This window comes from Aulonocara sp. 'chitande type north' Nkhata Bay, linkage group LG19, assembly GCF_057382095.1.
Source record: "Aulonocara sp. 'chitande type north' Nkhata Bay isolate Kocher_YH1m ecotype deep benthic linkage group LG19, A_spYH_male_GT1.1, whole genome shotgun sequence".
Lineage (NCBI taxonomy): Eukaryota > Metazoa > Chordata > Actinopteri > Cichliformes > Cichlidae > Aulonocara > Aulonocara sp. 'chitande type north' Nkhata Bay.
In genome coordinates this window covers 29,533,140-29,549,921 of record NC_141362.1, presented here as the reverse complement: position 1 = coordinate 29,549,921, position 16,782 = coordinate 29,533,140, and the positions used below count along the sequence as shown (strand labels likewise).

The 16,782-nt window shown below is 40.4% G+C and overlaps 2 protein-coding genes across 3 annotated transcripts; one reads left to right on the top strand and one right to left on the bottom strand.

Moving 5' to 3' along the window:
- Positions 1-1,397: 1,397 nt before the first annotated feature.
- reep1 (receptor accessory protein 1) lies at positions 1,398-11,828 on the top strand. Of its 2 annotated transcripts, XM_086274212.1 has the most exons (8): positions 1,502-1,630; positions 3,843-3,915; positions 4,026-4,102; positions 4,270-4,390; positions 4,839-4,952; positions 5,194-5,353; positions 6,751-7,013; positions 9,682-11,828. In XM_086274212.1, exons 1-8 carry the CDS (start codon positions 1,599-1,601, stop codon positions 9,751-9,753), a joined length of 912 nt encoding a protein of 303 aa, XP_086130338.1. In that variant the 5' UTR covers positions 1,502-1,598; the 3' UTR covers positions 9,754-11,828. The 2 variants fall into 2 exon arrangements, with proteins under 2 accessions (XP_086130339.1, XP_086130338.1); XM_086274213.1 differs by lacking the exon at positions 6,751-7,013 and having other exon boundaries at positions 1,398-1,630.
- On the bottom strand, positions 10,310-16,134 carry mrpl35 (mitochondrial ribosomal protein L35). Its single transcript, XM_086274214.1, has 4 exons — positions 15,999-16,134; positions 15,667-15,829; positions 12,256-12,400; positions 10,310-12,170 (listed from the first exon to the last, which is right to left on the bottom strand). Exons 1-4 carry the CDS (start codon positions 16,027-16,029, stop codon positions 11,982-11,984), a joined length of 528 nt encoding a protein of 175 aa, XP_086130340.1. The 5' UTR covers positions 16,030-16,134; the 3' UTR covers positions 10,310-11,981.
- Between the last annotated feature and the right edge of the window lie 648 nt (positions 16,135-16,782).

Here is a 16,782-nt window from a genome sequence, read left to right as displayed (position 1 = left end):
CTTTTTTTGTGTGTTGTTTTTTTAACATCTCAGGTCTCTTCTTGTTATAGTAGGCCTTTTGGGATATGTGAATCAGCCAATCAGCGGGTCAGAAAAAGTAGTGCACACAGTCGGTTTAATGCTGTCTGGCAGATAAAATGGCTCAACCGGCACACAAAAAAATAGCCTATATAAACAATAAAGACCTTAATGAGACTACTCCAAAGACAACAGTCTATCTAATTAAATGCAGGAGCTATGTGTCAAACTATAATAAACTAATGCCTTCTTCTTCTTTTTTTTTTTTTTTTTTTAAAGGAGCAGAATTTTAATTTTTAGGAAGGGTTCATTTTCAATTCACCCCATTTCAAACCGGCTTTTTCTTTTTTTGTTTGTTTTTGGGGGGGTTTTGGTCCGTTTTGTTAAAATGGACAAAAGGGTCAAGTTTCTGCCAGCCACGGCCCTCCCTTGGCAGCTTTTGTTGGACGGTAACAAAACCTCGCCTGTGTGCTCTGGCTGCAGTTTGTGTGTGAAAGGCTAGACAAAGCCAAGGTACTGTTGCTCTGGTAATGCAAGTGTTCTCAGGTTTGGGACCAGGGGATGAGAATTTCGAGGATAGGCAATGTCCCTGTCCTTGAAATCACTTTTTAGTTTTTATGAGGTCATTTTAATAAGGTTTGACCTTCAGTTGTAAATGTCAACTGTGAGCAAGATTACAGTCAGTACAATCTGAAATATTTGGACTCTTGCTCGTTGTTTTAGGCCACACTAGCTACTCTGCATCTTCCTCAAATTCCCCAGTGTCACTTGATTTGTGGTCATTTGATTAATTGTAAAAATTCCCTTTAAAAATGTTACACCATAGAATAGTAGTAACATCAGAACCCTGCATCCTGAAGTGGGCCTGTGTGTAGTTTAAAGAGCATGACGTGTTAATGGGTAACAGTTGAAAACACCATGTTCTCGTTACAGTTGTTTAATACATTTCTTTAATCTTTTCTTTCAAGAGTGTTCAGGCTAAAACATTTGTTCCTATCTGCAGCTCTGAGGCAGTGTGATGGATAATACTCTCTACTATTCGGACATAAAGCAAGCAATCAAGAAGTTTACTTGTAGATAAATCGCTAATTAAAATGTTTTCGTTGCAGTAATGCATGTGTGTGTGTACCTTCATTTAAATGACCACAAAAGTATTCATTCAAACATATCGGCCACGTAGTATTACCGTATTATTCCAAGTAGGAGGTAGTTTGTGGATCTTTGAGCTTTACGGGGATTTGGTTGCAGTATTAAAAGGTAAATTTGAAAGGGATTACAGAATACAAACGCTTAAAAGGAGCACGGAGAGGGGGAACAGGAGATATTTGTCTCCTTTGCAACCCTGCATCGACACATCCACACACCCTTGTGGGCTTGAGGACTCACGCTCCGGCATGTTGTGTGTCTGCTGTCTGTGCAATGCAACACTGCCATCTATGGATAAGAGCTGTAGGCCGCTCACTGTTTATCCCGCATCACGTTGCCGCCTGTGTGCGTCCACACGCAGCCGCCTGGACGCGCCTGTCATCTGGAGGAAACTCCTCCCTGCAGACAGCGCGTCCTGTCGCCTTCCCAGCGCAATGGTCTCCTGGATCATCTCTAGACTTGTGGTGTAAGTCCCCTTTTTAAATTCATTTAAAACATTCTCTGTCATAGAGGGATATGAACAGATCGCATCGCCTGATTGTTGCAGGTGGCAAATCGAGGCGCACATTAACGGTGGAGAAGCTGCGCGCTTTACAAGCCCCCGCATTTCTGCCTGACAGCCTTTTTAATCAGAATCAGACGTCAACATAGAGAGCAAGTGTCGTGCTGTTCATTTCTGACTGAAAGCAGCCCGGGTTTGATGGGATTGTACTTTGTCGTTTCAGCCGGAATGAGCCCCGGGCCTGTATAGACCTACTGTATTTCTTAACAGGCTGGCAGCGCGCAGCAGTCTGCCACTCTTTGTTTTTATCAAGTGATTTGTTTTTTATTCTAGACAAAGAGATGACGTTATTGAGTGAATAATGTATTATCGTCATACGAGATGATAAAAATGAGTCAGATCCTGAAATCTGGGGGCTTCTTTCATAGCCAGAAGCCCTAAATGTCACTGAGTGGCGAGGTGTCTGAACAACAGGAGCGGTCTTTGAGTGGACCAATATTGAGTGTGGATGTCCCACATTGGAAAAAAAACCCCAAAAGGGATGGGTCAGCCTTCTCAGGTTACAATGCAAGAGCATTTCATGTTATAAGAGTGGATGCATATACCCCCATGTTTTTATATCAATAGCTGCCTGTTTCCTATTATTATTAGTGTAGGTCATGGCTATTTTTCGCCTGCACAAACTATGAATCAGCATCATTGCAGACTGTGTAAAGCAACAGTAGGCTCTAACCTCGAAATAGGGAAGCAATTACATTTCGATAACGAGATTTTGTTACACTGATTGGACTGCCAGCGCTTTGGCAGCTCAAAACCTGGTTATGCAGATTCGTTTTTGGATCGGTGGCCAACAGAAAGGTTTTAGCTGCGTCGATATTTTAAGCGTCCTTGTGTTTCTGAACTCCGAGTTAGCCGGCCAGGCCCGAGCAACATGATGTGGGTCAGTAATTTGATCAGGTCGCACTTACGCAGCTGTTGCTGTTGCTTGGTTGTAGCACTTTCACAGAGTCCACGTCTCTGTCCGGACACCCAGCAGCACAGGTGCTTGCATAAGAGGAGGAATTTAAAGAAAAAAGACAACATATGTGAACTAATTTTACCTGAAATGACTTGACTTTATCTGTCAGCTGCCAAGCCCGTATTAGCCATGAGTAATACTTTACAGTTTCTGATTGACCTCATCTTTCCTGGAAACCTGTAAATGTCTACAAGAGGTCCAAAGATTCAAAACAAAATGTACATACAAATGCTTAAGAAGAAAGAATTATTCCCAAATGTCTATATATGGATTGCTTTAATGCACAGCATACACTGCTGTGGAGAAGTCTTTCACCCCTCGTAATTTGCTAGGAAAATGGGAAATAGGTGCAGCGATTTATTAAAAACATGCAAATACACATGAAAATAGAGTATAGAGGAAAAAAACAGGCTGTGCAATACTAATAAGCTTTAAAGTAAAAATCTGATGTGTTCACTTTTATTCTTTAATGCCTCCACTCTCACAGATGAGTTTTCTTGTTGTTTCTTTAAGTAGTCTTCAGGAATAGTTCTCCAAGCTTATGAAGGACATTCAAAGCTTGTCTTTGGATGTTGCCTGCATTTTGTTCTGTTTTCTATCAAATGTCTTTTGTTCTCTGCTTGTCAGTTTTCCTCAAATTTTTTAAGGACACGCTGCACACCATGCTGAGAAATTACAAAGTTTCAGCTACTGGCTCTTTAGGAATCATCTTGTTGGTCCAAAAATACTATTTTATGCCTGTCAAACTGTGTTTTTATGGGAACCTGACAACAACAAAGTGCCTAAAGGTATAAAATTACTTCTTCACTAAGTTGTCAGTTATGTGTAGTCACAACACTGGTTCATCCCTTGGGTTAGGTGCTCAAAGGATTCACAGGTAGTCATAGGAACCAATAGTTCCTGCAGTACAAAGACTGTACAGCATATGAGTTAAACAACAGCCAGTGTCCAAAGAAGACATTTGAAAGATTTTCAGAAAGCCTGGAGAATTATTGATGGAGATCAATTTAAAAATTACAAGAAAGTCTGTCACTTTGGAAACAAAACATAGACTTTTTCACAGCAGTTTATTGTTTTTAATCATGTTTTATTGCATTAAACATGTCTTTGTGGCACGTTTTTTTATGTCTGAATATTAATCAGTTTTCTGTCTTTTAGACTCGTCTTTGGTACACTATATCCTGCATACTCTTCTTATAAAGCTGTGAAGTCCAAAGATGTGAAAGAATACGTGAGTAAAATGTTTTTAGCTTTACAATAGTAACACCATGATGTATTAGTAAATAGAAATGTTTTATGTGGATTTGCATTAACAGATTTGACTTTTCTATGACATTGCAGGTGAAATGGATGATGTACTGGATAATATTTGCCCTATTTACATCTGTGGAAGTGTTTACAGACATGTTTCTTTGTTGGTAGGTGACTGCAGATGTTTTGTGTCAATGATCGTACAGAGGCCCTCCGGGGAATATATTTCAACTCTTGTCTTGAGTCTTGTAGGGTTATCATTAACAATCTTTATGGCAGACATAAAAAAACACAAGTTATTGTGTTTTACTGCTACTCCGTGTTTTCACTGCAGGCTTCCTTTCTACTATGAACTGAAGATAGCCTTTGTGGTGTGGCTGCTATCCCCTTACACTAAAGGTTCCAGTGTGCTATACAGGAAGTTTGTTCATCCCACGCTTTCCTCAAAAGAAAAGGTGAAATCCCTTTCCTTTTTGTTGTTGTATCTTCCTTTATTTCCTCTGGTGCCGTTAAAGGAAAGGCATAGGGGGCAAAATGTTCAGTCTAGGCTTTAAGCTAACACGCGTGGTTTTGTGTCTAATAGAACTGGAGTTTTGCGACTGTCTCAGGAACAAAAGTGCCTTTGTGCCAATTCACTTTCCCACTTAAGCTTTTAAAAATGTGTCCGCTGGACAAAGGCAAAGACATGTCACAGTCTTCTTCCATTCGTCTTTTCCTTTCCACCTTTTTTCCCCCCCTCTGTTTGTGTGGCAGGAAATGGATAAATGAGCTTTCTGAAGATCAAAAGCCACAGAATGAAATGATGCAGTCAAGCAACACATGAAACAGCTGTCCAGCAATTACACAATGCCAATGAGATACATCATGTTCATGTGATTCTTTTTTTTTTTGCTCTTTGTTTAGGACATTGATGAGTATATCTGCCAAGCAAAGGACAAAAGCTATGACACACTGGTGCATTTTGGGAGAAAAGGACTGAACGTTGCAGCCACAGCTGCAGTCATGGCTGCAACAAAGGTAATGCAGACTCTGGACATTTGTTTTGTACTGCACTGGGGGTACGGTGCTCGGGCATTGTAAATAATGTGTCAAGCTTGTTGTTTTTGCGGCCGATCACATTCATGAAGCTTTGAACATTTGTTTTTGAAGCAGAGGACGCAGCAGATTACTGTAATGTTTGTGTATTTCATGATGCCATGTCATCCCCAGCCTGTCTCACACTGCTGCTGATACTAAAACATAGCCTTTCCCGGTTTAGGGTCAAGGAGTTCTGTCAGACAGACTCAGGAGTTTCAGCATGCAGGATCTCTCTTCCTACCAGTCTGACCCTGTTAACAGCAGCTCCGACTCTACGCAGCCTGCAGCCACACAGCACCGAACCCGACCTATGATGCGCAGCAAGTCTGAGAGCTACAAGGGTGAGGAGATGTGATTTCCATACTGCTTCATGCCACCTACAGTAGCCCTGAAAACTAAATAAACAAACAACAAATAATAGTCTTATAAAGCATTATAAAAATGTAAATGAGTTAAATAGCACAACATACCGAAAAATATGGAAATATGGGCTCGATGAGCACACTGTAGGAGCCATTACAATGCTGCAGCAGTGCCTGCCTGGTTTGTGTGACGCAGATTATCGAGGCGATATCTGTTTTCCTGTTCAAGCTCGTTTAAGCCCAAAGATATTGTTTAGTACCTCAGCTTTCCTGACTGGCCCCCTAACCTCAGCCCTACCTTCCTGTTTGGAGCAGGTCAGGCCCTCACAGGGCTAACCATCCTGTGACAAAACTCGCATGCAGCTGGAGGGATTTTGTGCCAACTTTAACAGTGGAATCGGTTATTATTTGTACTAATTCGGTGCTGTATTTTTCAGATAATTTAAAAAAATTTTCATGTAATTAAATTTAGAAGTAACAACAACTGTTAATATCGATGGGGTTACGGTATTATTAAATAATGAATCTTAGCAAGGGTATGTCATCGAATATTTGGTAACCAAGCTGCTGTAAACATCTGAGCCAGCGTTTGAATTTTCATTCATTCTGAGGATCTTTGTTATTGCCGACAAATCCAAGTAAAAGACCAAAACCATTACTTTCTGTGACTTAGACGTTGTCTGTTGTTCATTTTAAGGCTGCATATGTTTATATGTCTAAATAATGTCCTAAACAGCTGGGCAGTGTAGCTACTTGGATACATTTGTTGGGGACTATTTTCAGCTGTGGATTAATACACATTTGGCGAGCTGTATTTTTAGTTGCATGGTTGGTTTGGGGTGGAGTTAAAATTAATATGAACCATAATAAATGTCAGCTGGAGCTAAGATGTGGTTCATTAATGTGTTTTTTATACTTTCTGTATAACAATGGCGCTTAAGGCGCAGAGGCATCAGAAAGTTGCTTTTTTGTGGTTTTGATCTTTTTGTGAGATCATTGGATTTGCTGACAACAACAAAATCACCAAAATGCAAAATCACTAAAGCTTCTACGATATTATCTTTTGTCTTCTGTTGTGGCATTATTTGACATGGAAAACAGGCTAAGAAGGTTTACTCTGACTCTTAAAATAATAGAAAGGAGGACATAAGGAGGGCTAATAAGAACAGCCTTGTTATGCTTGTATTTGCTGCAGCAAATTGGTGTTTGATCTCAGTCGTGCAGCATGCAGGATGATGATGCATTATGATATGAGCATTCGTAATCCCCAAACTGACCAAAATCAGCTACATCTCTTCTGTAATGAAATGGGAAGCATTAGGCCTTTGATTGGTTAGTTTTTCATTCCCTGCTGCCGACCTTTTCCCACGGTACAGGGCAGGATTTTGACATGACTGAGTTTGAGGTGTTGGGGTTGGACCAGTGGGACTCCAAGGAGTTTCTGTCCCAGAATGCTTCAACTTCTGAGTCTGAGCCCACGCCCATTACACCCACTATGACACCCCAGTCCACCCCACCCTCCGCACCCTCTCTACCTCCCACTCCGGTGGCTCTGGAGCAGCCTGAGGAGGTGAGGAAAGAGGCGCAGGCAGCGTCAAAATCTCCACAGCTCAGGCTGACTAAGCGGAAGGCTCCTGAGGTACACTGCCTTGTGAACGTGGCTGCTCAGCTGCTGTCTGATCCTAACTGCCCCTTGAGAATGGTGATTTACTCAATGATTCACTAATTTCTGCTGCTGCGTGCCTAAATAAATCATCATGGTCCAGTACCTATGCGATGGTGGAGAGCCAGATTGCTAATAGAATTTCTGCACTGATGAAACTGAATCATGCATTAACTTGGTAGAAACATTATTTAGTTCAAATAATGATTGCATGATTGCAGTGACTCAGATTTTTTGGAAATATTAAACATTGTTGATAAATTCACACGGTTTGCCTTCTAGTGTGTTTCACCCATTTAGAATAACTTTTAGTTTTGATGTGGAAATGTTTGTGTGAAATCCTTCCCTGGAATGAACCAGCATTCATTCATAAACCTCAACACCTAGTATGTCTTTGATTGGCGTTCTCAATGAACAGCTAAATAAAGCAGGATTATTAAAGGATAAAGCTGGCAATATTTTTTTTTCAGTTGTCAGAAGATCACATGAAAAAATCAACAATGAATTGATACTACAAATGAGTGTTGCCTGGGTAGCTAAAGCCTGAAAGAGCTTGTTCCTTATTCCTGTGCGACCCAAACCCTGGTAGAAACATCAGTGAGCCACAGCGCATGCGCTAAGTGACATAATGTTTCATCACAATCAACATGGGACTGTAGTTTTTTGTTGTTTTTAAGTTATTACCACATCAGTCCCCTGATACCACAAATACTCTGCTGAGAAACAAATTTGCATTTACGCCTCGAGACCTAGGACTTTTTCCCTCCCCCTCCCAATCAGTTAGTAACAGCTCCAATGATGCAAGGCCAAACTTACCTATTCATTACTATTCTCTAAGGCAGGGGTGTGCAATCTCAGTCCACGAGGGCCGGTGTCTCTGCAGGTTTTAGATGTGTCCTCGAACCAACAAAGCTGATTTAAATGGCTAAATTAACTCCTCAACATGTCCTGAAGTTCTCCAGAGGCCTGGTAACGAACTAATTGTGTGATTCAGGTGTGTTGACCCAAGGTGAGATCTAGGGACACCGGCCCTCGTGGACTGAGATTGCCCACCCCTGCTCTAAGGTCTCGCTATTGACAAGAGAAACGTGAGAAAAACAGTAAAGCATGCTTCTCTTAACCACCAGGCCAAATTCAAGTTTTAAAGACACAAGCTCTTAATTAAGCTGCATATTAAAATTATGAACAGCCTCTCAACAGTCAGTAAACACTGATGTCATTTAAGCTATTCTGTGCCACATTTGATTCAACATACACTCACCAGACACTTTAAGTACCACCTTGTTCTTACCAGGTGGAGCCTATTTTGTTTTCAGAGCTACCTTTAGTCTTCATGGCAGAGATTCAACAAGATACTGGAAACATTCCTCAGAGATTCCAGTCCAGGTTGACATGATAGCGTCACACAGTTTCTGCAGATATGTCCGCTGCATATCCATGGTGGGAATCTCACGTTCCACCACATTTCAAAGTTGCTACGTTGGATTGAGATCTGTTGACTGTGGAGGCCAGAACAGTGAACTCACTGTCGTATTAAAGAAGCCAGCTTGAGATGATTTGAGCCTTGTGACATGCAACATTTTCCTGCTGGAAGCAGCCATCAGACGATAGGTACTGTGATCATAAAGAGTTGATTTTAAGGGACCCATAGTATCCTATAAAATACTAGGATACTGGCAGCATTTCTTCTATTGTCCAATTTTTTGAGCCTGTAGAAATTGCAGCCTCGGTTTCCTGTTCTTAGCAGGAGTGGCACCTGAAGTGATCTTTTGCTCTTGTGTGTTCAGAGAAGCTCTTCTGCATAAACTTGGTTGCAAAGAGTGGCTATTTGGGTAATCATGTCATGCTCCTCTGACATCTGATATCAAAAAGACATTTTCACCCAGAAAACTACCACTCACTGCATTTTTCTCTCTTTACATACGATTCTCTGTAAACTCTACAGATGGCAGTGTGGGAAAAATCCCAGTAGATCAACAATTTCTGAAATACTCAGACCAGAACCATCTGGCACCAACAACCATGCCATCACTTAAATCACTTTTCTTCACCATTCTGATGCTCAATATCCAGCAGGTCATTGTTCGTAAATGCACTGGGTTCCTGCCATGTTATTAGCTCTTTAGATATTTGTGTTAATAAGCAGCTGAACAGGTGTCCCTAACAAAGAATTAAACACAACACATTCACAGTCATAGTGATACTAGGCGGCCTCTTCAGTAAAAGTGTTGCACTTGGCAACCTTTGAAAGCGTTACATGCTGTGTTTTTACCCTAGAGACAGTCTGGTCCCAGCACACTGAGCTGATAATCCACAGAAGAAGATTATTCACTACTACAATGTTTACTCCTCTTTTGTAATGTTTACAGTACATTTTTTTAAATTGCCGTCTGCTCCTTAAAAGGAATTAAAGTAAATATTTGCAATCTCCTCTCCTGTTAATGACTTCTGTAGAAATAAACAGGCTTTGGTCTGAGAGGTAAATTGGAAAAACAGGGAAACTGTTTCTTAGTTTTGCTTTCATCTTGACAATAAGAAAAATACAAAATAATGCCAGCCTTTATCCTTTAAATACTTTGCGACTCCTTGCAGCTACTGGCTGACTGAATTCCATCTCTCTGTTCGCTTCTCTCGTCCCTTCTAGCCTCCTCATAGAGTCTTAAGGCCTCTCACAAGATCCAGGAGTGCTCTTTCTTCGAACAATGAAGCCATGTGAAACTGTCCTCAAGACTACTCCAGCTGCCTTTTCTGCAAGAAGTTAAAACAAAAATACTGAATGGCCAAAAGCTACATGACTGAAGCAGCCCTGCTTTGGAATAAGGTATTACCAAAGTGACCTATGATGACCCCTCTATATACAGCATATAGCAAGTGACTCATGATTTAAAATGTTGAGGTAGGAGAAATGAGTGAATGGGTGCCATGCTGAGAAGACACTTTGAGTTCGTTGGTTATTGAATATGTATTTATGTACAGGTTTATGTGTGCTTCATCTTTATGATTTCTTTGTTTTTAATCTATCAAGTCTGGACAGGCAAATGCATGTGTGTCTTCCCAGGCATTAGTCTGCTGTTATTAAACAGAATGTACTGTCACTGAACATTACAGCGGGCACAGTGAGCAAGAGAATGTGATAGAAGCCAAGGATCAACAGCATAGACCGGGCTGGTTTTACCCACGTGAAATAATTTTTCTCTGGAGAGCAGCTTTTCTGCACTTCAATAATTATCACAACAAAGTATTAATAAATCAATCAGTTATCCAAGCGAAGATCAAGCAACAAGTGACAGATATGATTCTGTTTATTACCTCTCTCTTAAAGCCTTAAAAAAAGAGATAGCAGAAACTTAAATGTTGCATTTCCAACAGTGTTCTTATTAATATGCACTAGGTTTAGAATAGAAATCACTGCCCTCAATAATCTAAAATAGCTGAATAAATAAATAAATATAAGTCACTGAACACCACCATCAATCACTTTCATTATTGTGCGTTTTTTCGGTGGTAAATAGTTTTTTTGTGTACCAAAAAACAACACGTGCATCACAGATTTAGAAAAGAAAGAAAGAAAAGAGAAAAAAAGTCATTACATAAGATGTTTCGTTAGTGGAGCTGACTGTTTTTGACAATCTGTTTAGTTTCTAAGCATGTTCTGTCATTTAATTGGCAGTTTTTAGTGCAATTAGGATTAAGTCACTTTTCTGCTGTAGCAAGAGTAGGATACTACATGGTTAAACATTAACTGTATATGGACATGGTTGTTTTATCTTTTTATTTACATGTTTAAAATCACTGTGCAATGTTCTGCTGTGAACTGAGCAACTCTAAGCCCGACTCTCGTTACCGTTATTTGCTTCCGTTGTTATTTAGAAAATCACGAGAGTGACTTTAGTGGTTTTTCAGGTTTACAACCTTTATGAATTAGCAGTGCGTGGTGAAGCGTTGTTTGTTTTCATCCTGAACTTTACTCGCTGCGCCTGAACCTCGGCGACGTTCTAAACAAAGTATCACTGTGCTGGTTGTCGATTGACAGGATTAGCCCAGTAGATTTCTAAGTTTCCTCTATGTATCTGTATCATTTAAGGTGGGTTTGAAACAAAAAGCTTCTCAGGTACAACTGTTCTGTTTACACGTCACTCACTCTGATGTTGTAGATACACTTATTATGCACATAAAATGCTCTTTAAACAGATAAAAAGTTATAAAAAATGGGGGGTGGGGGGAATCAAATGATGTGTTTAAGCATTAGTAGTATCTGTGGTAGTGTTGGAGGTGATTTCTTTGAAATTCATTCAAAGCAAAACAGGAAAAAACATGTTACAAAGTTGCAGATCTGTATACTTGTGTGTAGATTGATGAAGTCATCATTGCATGATGTTTTGTTATTAATTTGTATGAGAATTTGATTTCTTAAGTGCTTTTGTGTGAAGCTGTTGGCCTCTTCAGATGCCTTGCTGGTAAACATTTTCTTCTTTAGTTGATTTATAAAAAGAAATGTTATGGCTATCAGTTGGTTAAATAAATATATACGCATACAAACATGTCTTATTAACTGGTAAATTAGCCACTTAACACTTTAAGCAGTGGGAGACACGCAAGTCATTGTACTAACGTATCCTCAGATTTTTTTTCTGGCAGGCCAGAATGTCAAGTTAATTCAACTTAAACTTAATTGTGAATTATGAAACAAAAAGACGTGATGTGATGGCATATTGGTTCATGACTATCAATTTGTTTCACTTGTTTAAATATTTCCGTTGGTGAAATCAACTTACAACCATTAAATATAAAGCAGAACTTTTGTGTCTGTTCTTTTTTCTGCGTATTTGCTTTAAAAGAAAACTTACAGGGAAAGTATGGCAAAATGTGATGATTTATCTGACACATATACAACATCATTACATTACAAGCAGAAGACAAGATGTCATTACGTGAATCAGCAAATTAGGGTTTGAGGTTGACCCGATCGTGGTACTTCAGGTATGGATCATCGACGTACCAGTTTCTCCTTTTCCAAAATGAGGTTGTCATTTTATCTAAAAGCTTGCATTGTGTTTTGCTACAGAATACGATCTCTCTGAGGCGCTTTCGTCTGGCAGGTTTCTTCTTCCAGAGCTTCTTCTTGTATCCAGCCTGTTCATATTCAAAATCAAGAAGTTAAATTTAACACGTTACCTACAATTAACATATGACTCAAGCAGCTGTAACACATACAAACCTTGCGTCGGATCCAAAGGCCACAGTGCAGCCTCATGAACCTATCTGTGACAGATTTTACACTCTTTCTCTTCCCCTTCTTGACACTATAGTAAGTCAGACTTCTGCTTGGCTGCTGAGTTAGACTAGGAACAAGTGCCGACACCCTGCAACAACAGAGAGAAGCAGAACAGCTGTTACAAAGAACATACTTACTTTGTACACCTGTTCACCAGCTTGTTAACACAAATATATAATTATCCACTCATATGGAAGCAACTGAGTGGCTTTTGTCATGTAGAGGATGTACTGAAATGAAAACAGAGCTTTAGAATGAGGAAGAAGTGACTCTGAACATGGTTGCATGGTTATTTGTGTCAGAAGGGTCAGAATATTTAAAAAGCTGCTAATCTGCTGGGATTTTCCCAAACAGTCATCTCTATGGTTTACAGAGAATGAGCTAAAAAAAGAGAAAGTATCCAGTGAGCAGCAGTTTGGGTGGAAATGCTTCAACACCAGGGCCCTATTTCAGGAAGCCGGTTTAGAAAACTCAGAGTGAAAAACGATACTCAGGGTTGAGTAACCCCGAACTGTCCAACTCGGAATATTCGGTTGCAGAAAGGCTGATAACAATTAGTTCAATCAACGCGGAGTTGCTTTAACCCCAAATTAAGCGCGCGCACAAGGATACATAAAGCCCTGATTAGTGGAGCACAGATTAAGCGAGTCACCATGGAGACAAAGGGAAAGAAGGCGCGGTCAATGTATCTTACAGCGCTTGAGGCCGAAATTCTGATGGCAACATATGCCGATAACATGCAAATTCCGCGGAAAACAAGTAACACAGCCTCAGCTGCAAAAGAAGGGAGCATGCATGGCAAAACATAGCCGACAGAGTCAATGCGTGAGTGTTAATTTAAACATTGATCTAGGGATTTCCACCCATTTAACACGTTATTTTATTTTATTTTTTATTTTATACATTTTATTTTGTGACGTGATGTGAGCGCAGGTGCAACCCAACAGGCCCCAAACGTTCCTGGCAGCAAGTAAAAATGAAATATAAAAATATAGTCCAAACAGGTAAGGTGGAATTGTATTATGAGCCATAGTGCTTGGTCTGTTTGTCCCATGTAAATCAATTGCAGTTAGAGGCTACATTAATTTCCCCTCTGTAAGCACTTATTGAAATTATCTGAGCACATTACAAGTACATATTTGCTTACTCTGTATGCTCAAATGTGACCCGTTATAGCCAACAGAAAAAAAAGCGGAGGCCCGAAAAACAGGTGGGGGTCCTCCACCACCACCACCACTCACAGAGGCTGAGCAGTTGGCTTCCACATTTGTGATAATGTTGGCAGCATCACATATGATCTTCACAGTGCAGAGAACACAAATTAGCATCCATTACTATAATGAAATAATTTGTTAGTTTGAAATGCTACAGGGAACTATGTACCTGTACATTAATGCTGTGGAAAGACTTCCTGTTCACATAGTCTCCTTCATTTACTGAAGGAGCAATGATTGGAATGTGAGTGCCATCTATACAGCCAATCACGCCTGGGAACCGTGAGAATAAATGTAAAATTTAAGTAGTAGTTCAAGTATCACCACATCATGAATTAAGTTTCGTTCATCCTGATACCTGCAATTTTGTGGAATCCCTCTTTGATAAATCTTGTGGGTCTATGACCGGGGAACACCACAGACGAGTACAGGAGACGTTTCAGTGCAACTGTAACAACCTGACTGCCCGACAGACGGTAGCCTTGGAAACGTGCTCAGCGTCACCAATATTATACAGAAAGCTCCCGTTTGCAAAAAACGAAGTGCCATACAAATAATATGTACAGAACTGAGAGAATGTCCGCGATGTGTCACATGAGCAATATTAGGCCTGAGGATGTTATTCAAATAAATTATAGATTGTGCTGAAAAACTGTAACGTTCACACAGGAAATCATCAGGAAATGATAAAATGTCCGAACGCGCTCTAATCACTCTCTCCCGGCGGAGAGCTCTGCGGAGAATTTGGGCTTCAACATCTACTGGCTCTTCAAGGAAGGGGCACGCCATGTCCGACACTTCCTACAGTCAGGTTTCTGACAAAGAGGCGGAGAAGGTCAGGGTTAGTTGAAGTAAACCTGCTAGGGGGCAGGTTAGCTTCACGGAGTGTGTCGTCATAGTAACTCACTCAGAATTAATCTAAACTCGCTTTGTGAAACCGAAAACCCAGAGTTTTCGTTAACTCAGGGTTTACTTACTCAGAGTTTGCACTAAACCGGCTTCCTGAAATAGGGCCCAGAAGTCAGAGGAGAATGACCAGACTGCTTCAACTTGATAGAAAAGCAACAGTAACTCAAATGCCCACTATTATGACCAAGCTGTGCTGAAGAGCATCTCTGAACAGGAAACTGATGCTACAGTTAATACTGGGTCACCAAAATTGGACAACAAGACAGGAAAGAGCTTGCCTGGTCTGATGAGTCTTGATTGTTGCTTCACATTCAGATGGTAGGGTCAGAATATGAGTAAACAACATGAAAACAGGTCAAACTGCCCTGTATCAACTATTGACACTGCTGCTGATGTTGGAATAGTGTGGGGATATTTTCTTGGCACATTTTGAGCCCTTAGCACCAACTAAGCTGAGCATTGCTGCTGACCACGTCCCTCCCTTTCTGACCTCTGTACTCATCTTCTGACGGCTGCAGGATAAAGCATCATGTCACAAAGCTCAAATCTTCTCAAACTCATATCTTTGAACATGACAATGAGAATGACTGTATGCAAATGGCTCCATCATCACCAGAATGCAACTTTGGGATGTGGTGGAGCAGGAGACTCACATCATGGATGTGCAGTGGACAAATCTGCAGCAGCTGTGACATGCTGTCATGTCAGTTCCCAGCACATCATTGAATTTGTTTTGCCTTTACAATTAAGGAAATTATGAATAAAAAATGGGGGTCCAAAAAGGTGAAATAAATTATTTATTTTAGGTAAAATAAATAATAGAAAACTCTATTGTTTTTTCAGACCCGCTGCAAAGTGCTTACATTATAAAGACTCTGTGATGCAGCTGTTGAAGTCACATTTTAGTCATCTCAGTTTTTTTGTGTTTTATATCCGAAATAAAGACGCCTTTTGCCAACAGTAGAAACAAACAACTACAAAACACTCCCAGTGAGCGTGGAAAGCAGGTGCTGTGTCACTGCAAGTCCTCTATGCTGTATACCGGCTGTCCACTACCAACAAAAGTGTCACAAGATGAGATTAGCTCGGATTATCAATTCGGTGAAACGGTTTCCTGGAGGAAAACCTGTACCTAATCGTGATTAGGACGAACATTAACCTAGCCTGTTACTTTGGGGAGCTTAATTACTCAAATGCATCGCCCTCATATTTCTATTCCTTCACTCCTTACCTCTGCAGTATGTTGTAGCGTGGTGTCTGCCACACTGTACCCTGGAGAGGAGCACGGACAGCGGCTGTAAAAGAACTGTAGAGATGCGCAGACTGGACGAGGCTGGACTGACAGGTCTGTGGTGTCCGGGCACATACAGACACGGACAGCGGCCTCAGCAACCCTGTTGTCAAACACAAGGACGACAGAGAAACACATGAATATAAAACCGAATTCAGCTATTTCTGTATGTGTTACTGAACAGCACTGCTCGGTAACACACAGATGATAAACAAGCACCGCATCAAGAGGGTGAAATAAAACTGTATTAATGTCAAACTGCAGTTACACACCGGACAGCCTCCTTGCCAGGGTGGCCGCCATGTTTCCTCCTGAACGCCCAAGTAAGTACGGTGGCCCGTTAGGACAAACCTTCTTGTTAAAAGCATGAAGTTAAGTTGAAGCGACACAGCGCTTTACCGCCACCTAGTGAAGGACATGGTTGGCTGTGCTGTGCAGGATATGGCAAACCAGAGCAGGCTAAAAAGAGAGAGAGAGAGAACCATTCAAGTCATTTTGAGACAAACCAAACTTGTAAAATGTGCATAAATCGCATATGAACACATTTCAGTGTAATAAAACATGTTTATGGACAATACAATACTGTACATAAGGTTGGTTCTTTAAGACTGGCCTAAGTAAGAGTTTTACCCCCGTCTGACGAGCTTAAAAAAGCTTTTGCTTTTGTTTAGTAAAATAAAATTATGTATAAAAACATTTACAATAAAATACCTAGTATTTTACTGTACCATTGCTTTTGTAAAATGTCATTGTGTGGGTTTAACATAAATTGAGTATTTCTGTGGCACTGTTTATTTATGTCCTTTATAACTTTTCAATATAACTTTCATGTATTACAGTAATCAAAAGATTATCAGGCACTGCACCACACTACACCACATTTTATCCAATACAAATGTATTAAATACTCCTGTATTCAGTCTACTTGGTGTATATACAGTATGATATAGCTTCCAGCTGTGTCTGTCTACATAGCTGTCACACTGTAAACATGAGATCCTGAGAGTTGCCATTTTTTCACATTCTTCTGTTGAACTTTTACATTATCTGGAAAGA

Coding starts and splice junctions, on each gene's coding strand:
- mrpl35 (XM_086274214.1), bottom strand. CDS start 16,029: ATGGCGGCCACCCTGGCAAGGAGGCTGTCCG. Junction 15,830..15,998: donor CCTGGCAAGGAGGCTGTCCG/GTGTGTAACTGC, acceptor GTTTGACAACAG/GGTTGCTGAGGCCGCTGTCC. Junction 12,401..15,666: donor CGCTACAACATACTGCAGAG/GTAAGGAGTGAA, acceptor CTGTTGTTGCAG/GGTGTCGGCACTTGTTCCTA.
- reep1 (XM_086274212.1), top strand. CDS start 1,599: ATGGTCTCCTGGATCATCTCTAGACTTGTGGT. Junction 3,916..4,025: donor CCAAAGATGTGAAAGAATAC/GTGAGTAAAATG, acceptor ATGACATTGCAG/GTGAAATGGATGATGTACTG. Junction 4,953..5,193: donor CAGTCATGGCTGCAACAAAG/GTAATGCAGACT, acceptor TTCCCGGTTTAG/GGTCAAGGAGTTCTGTCAGA.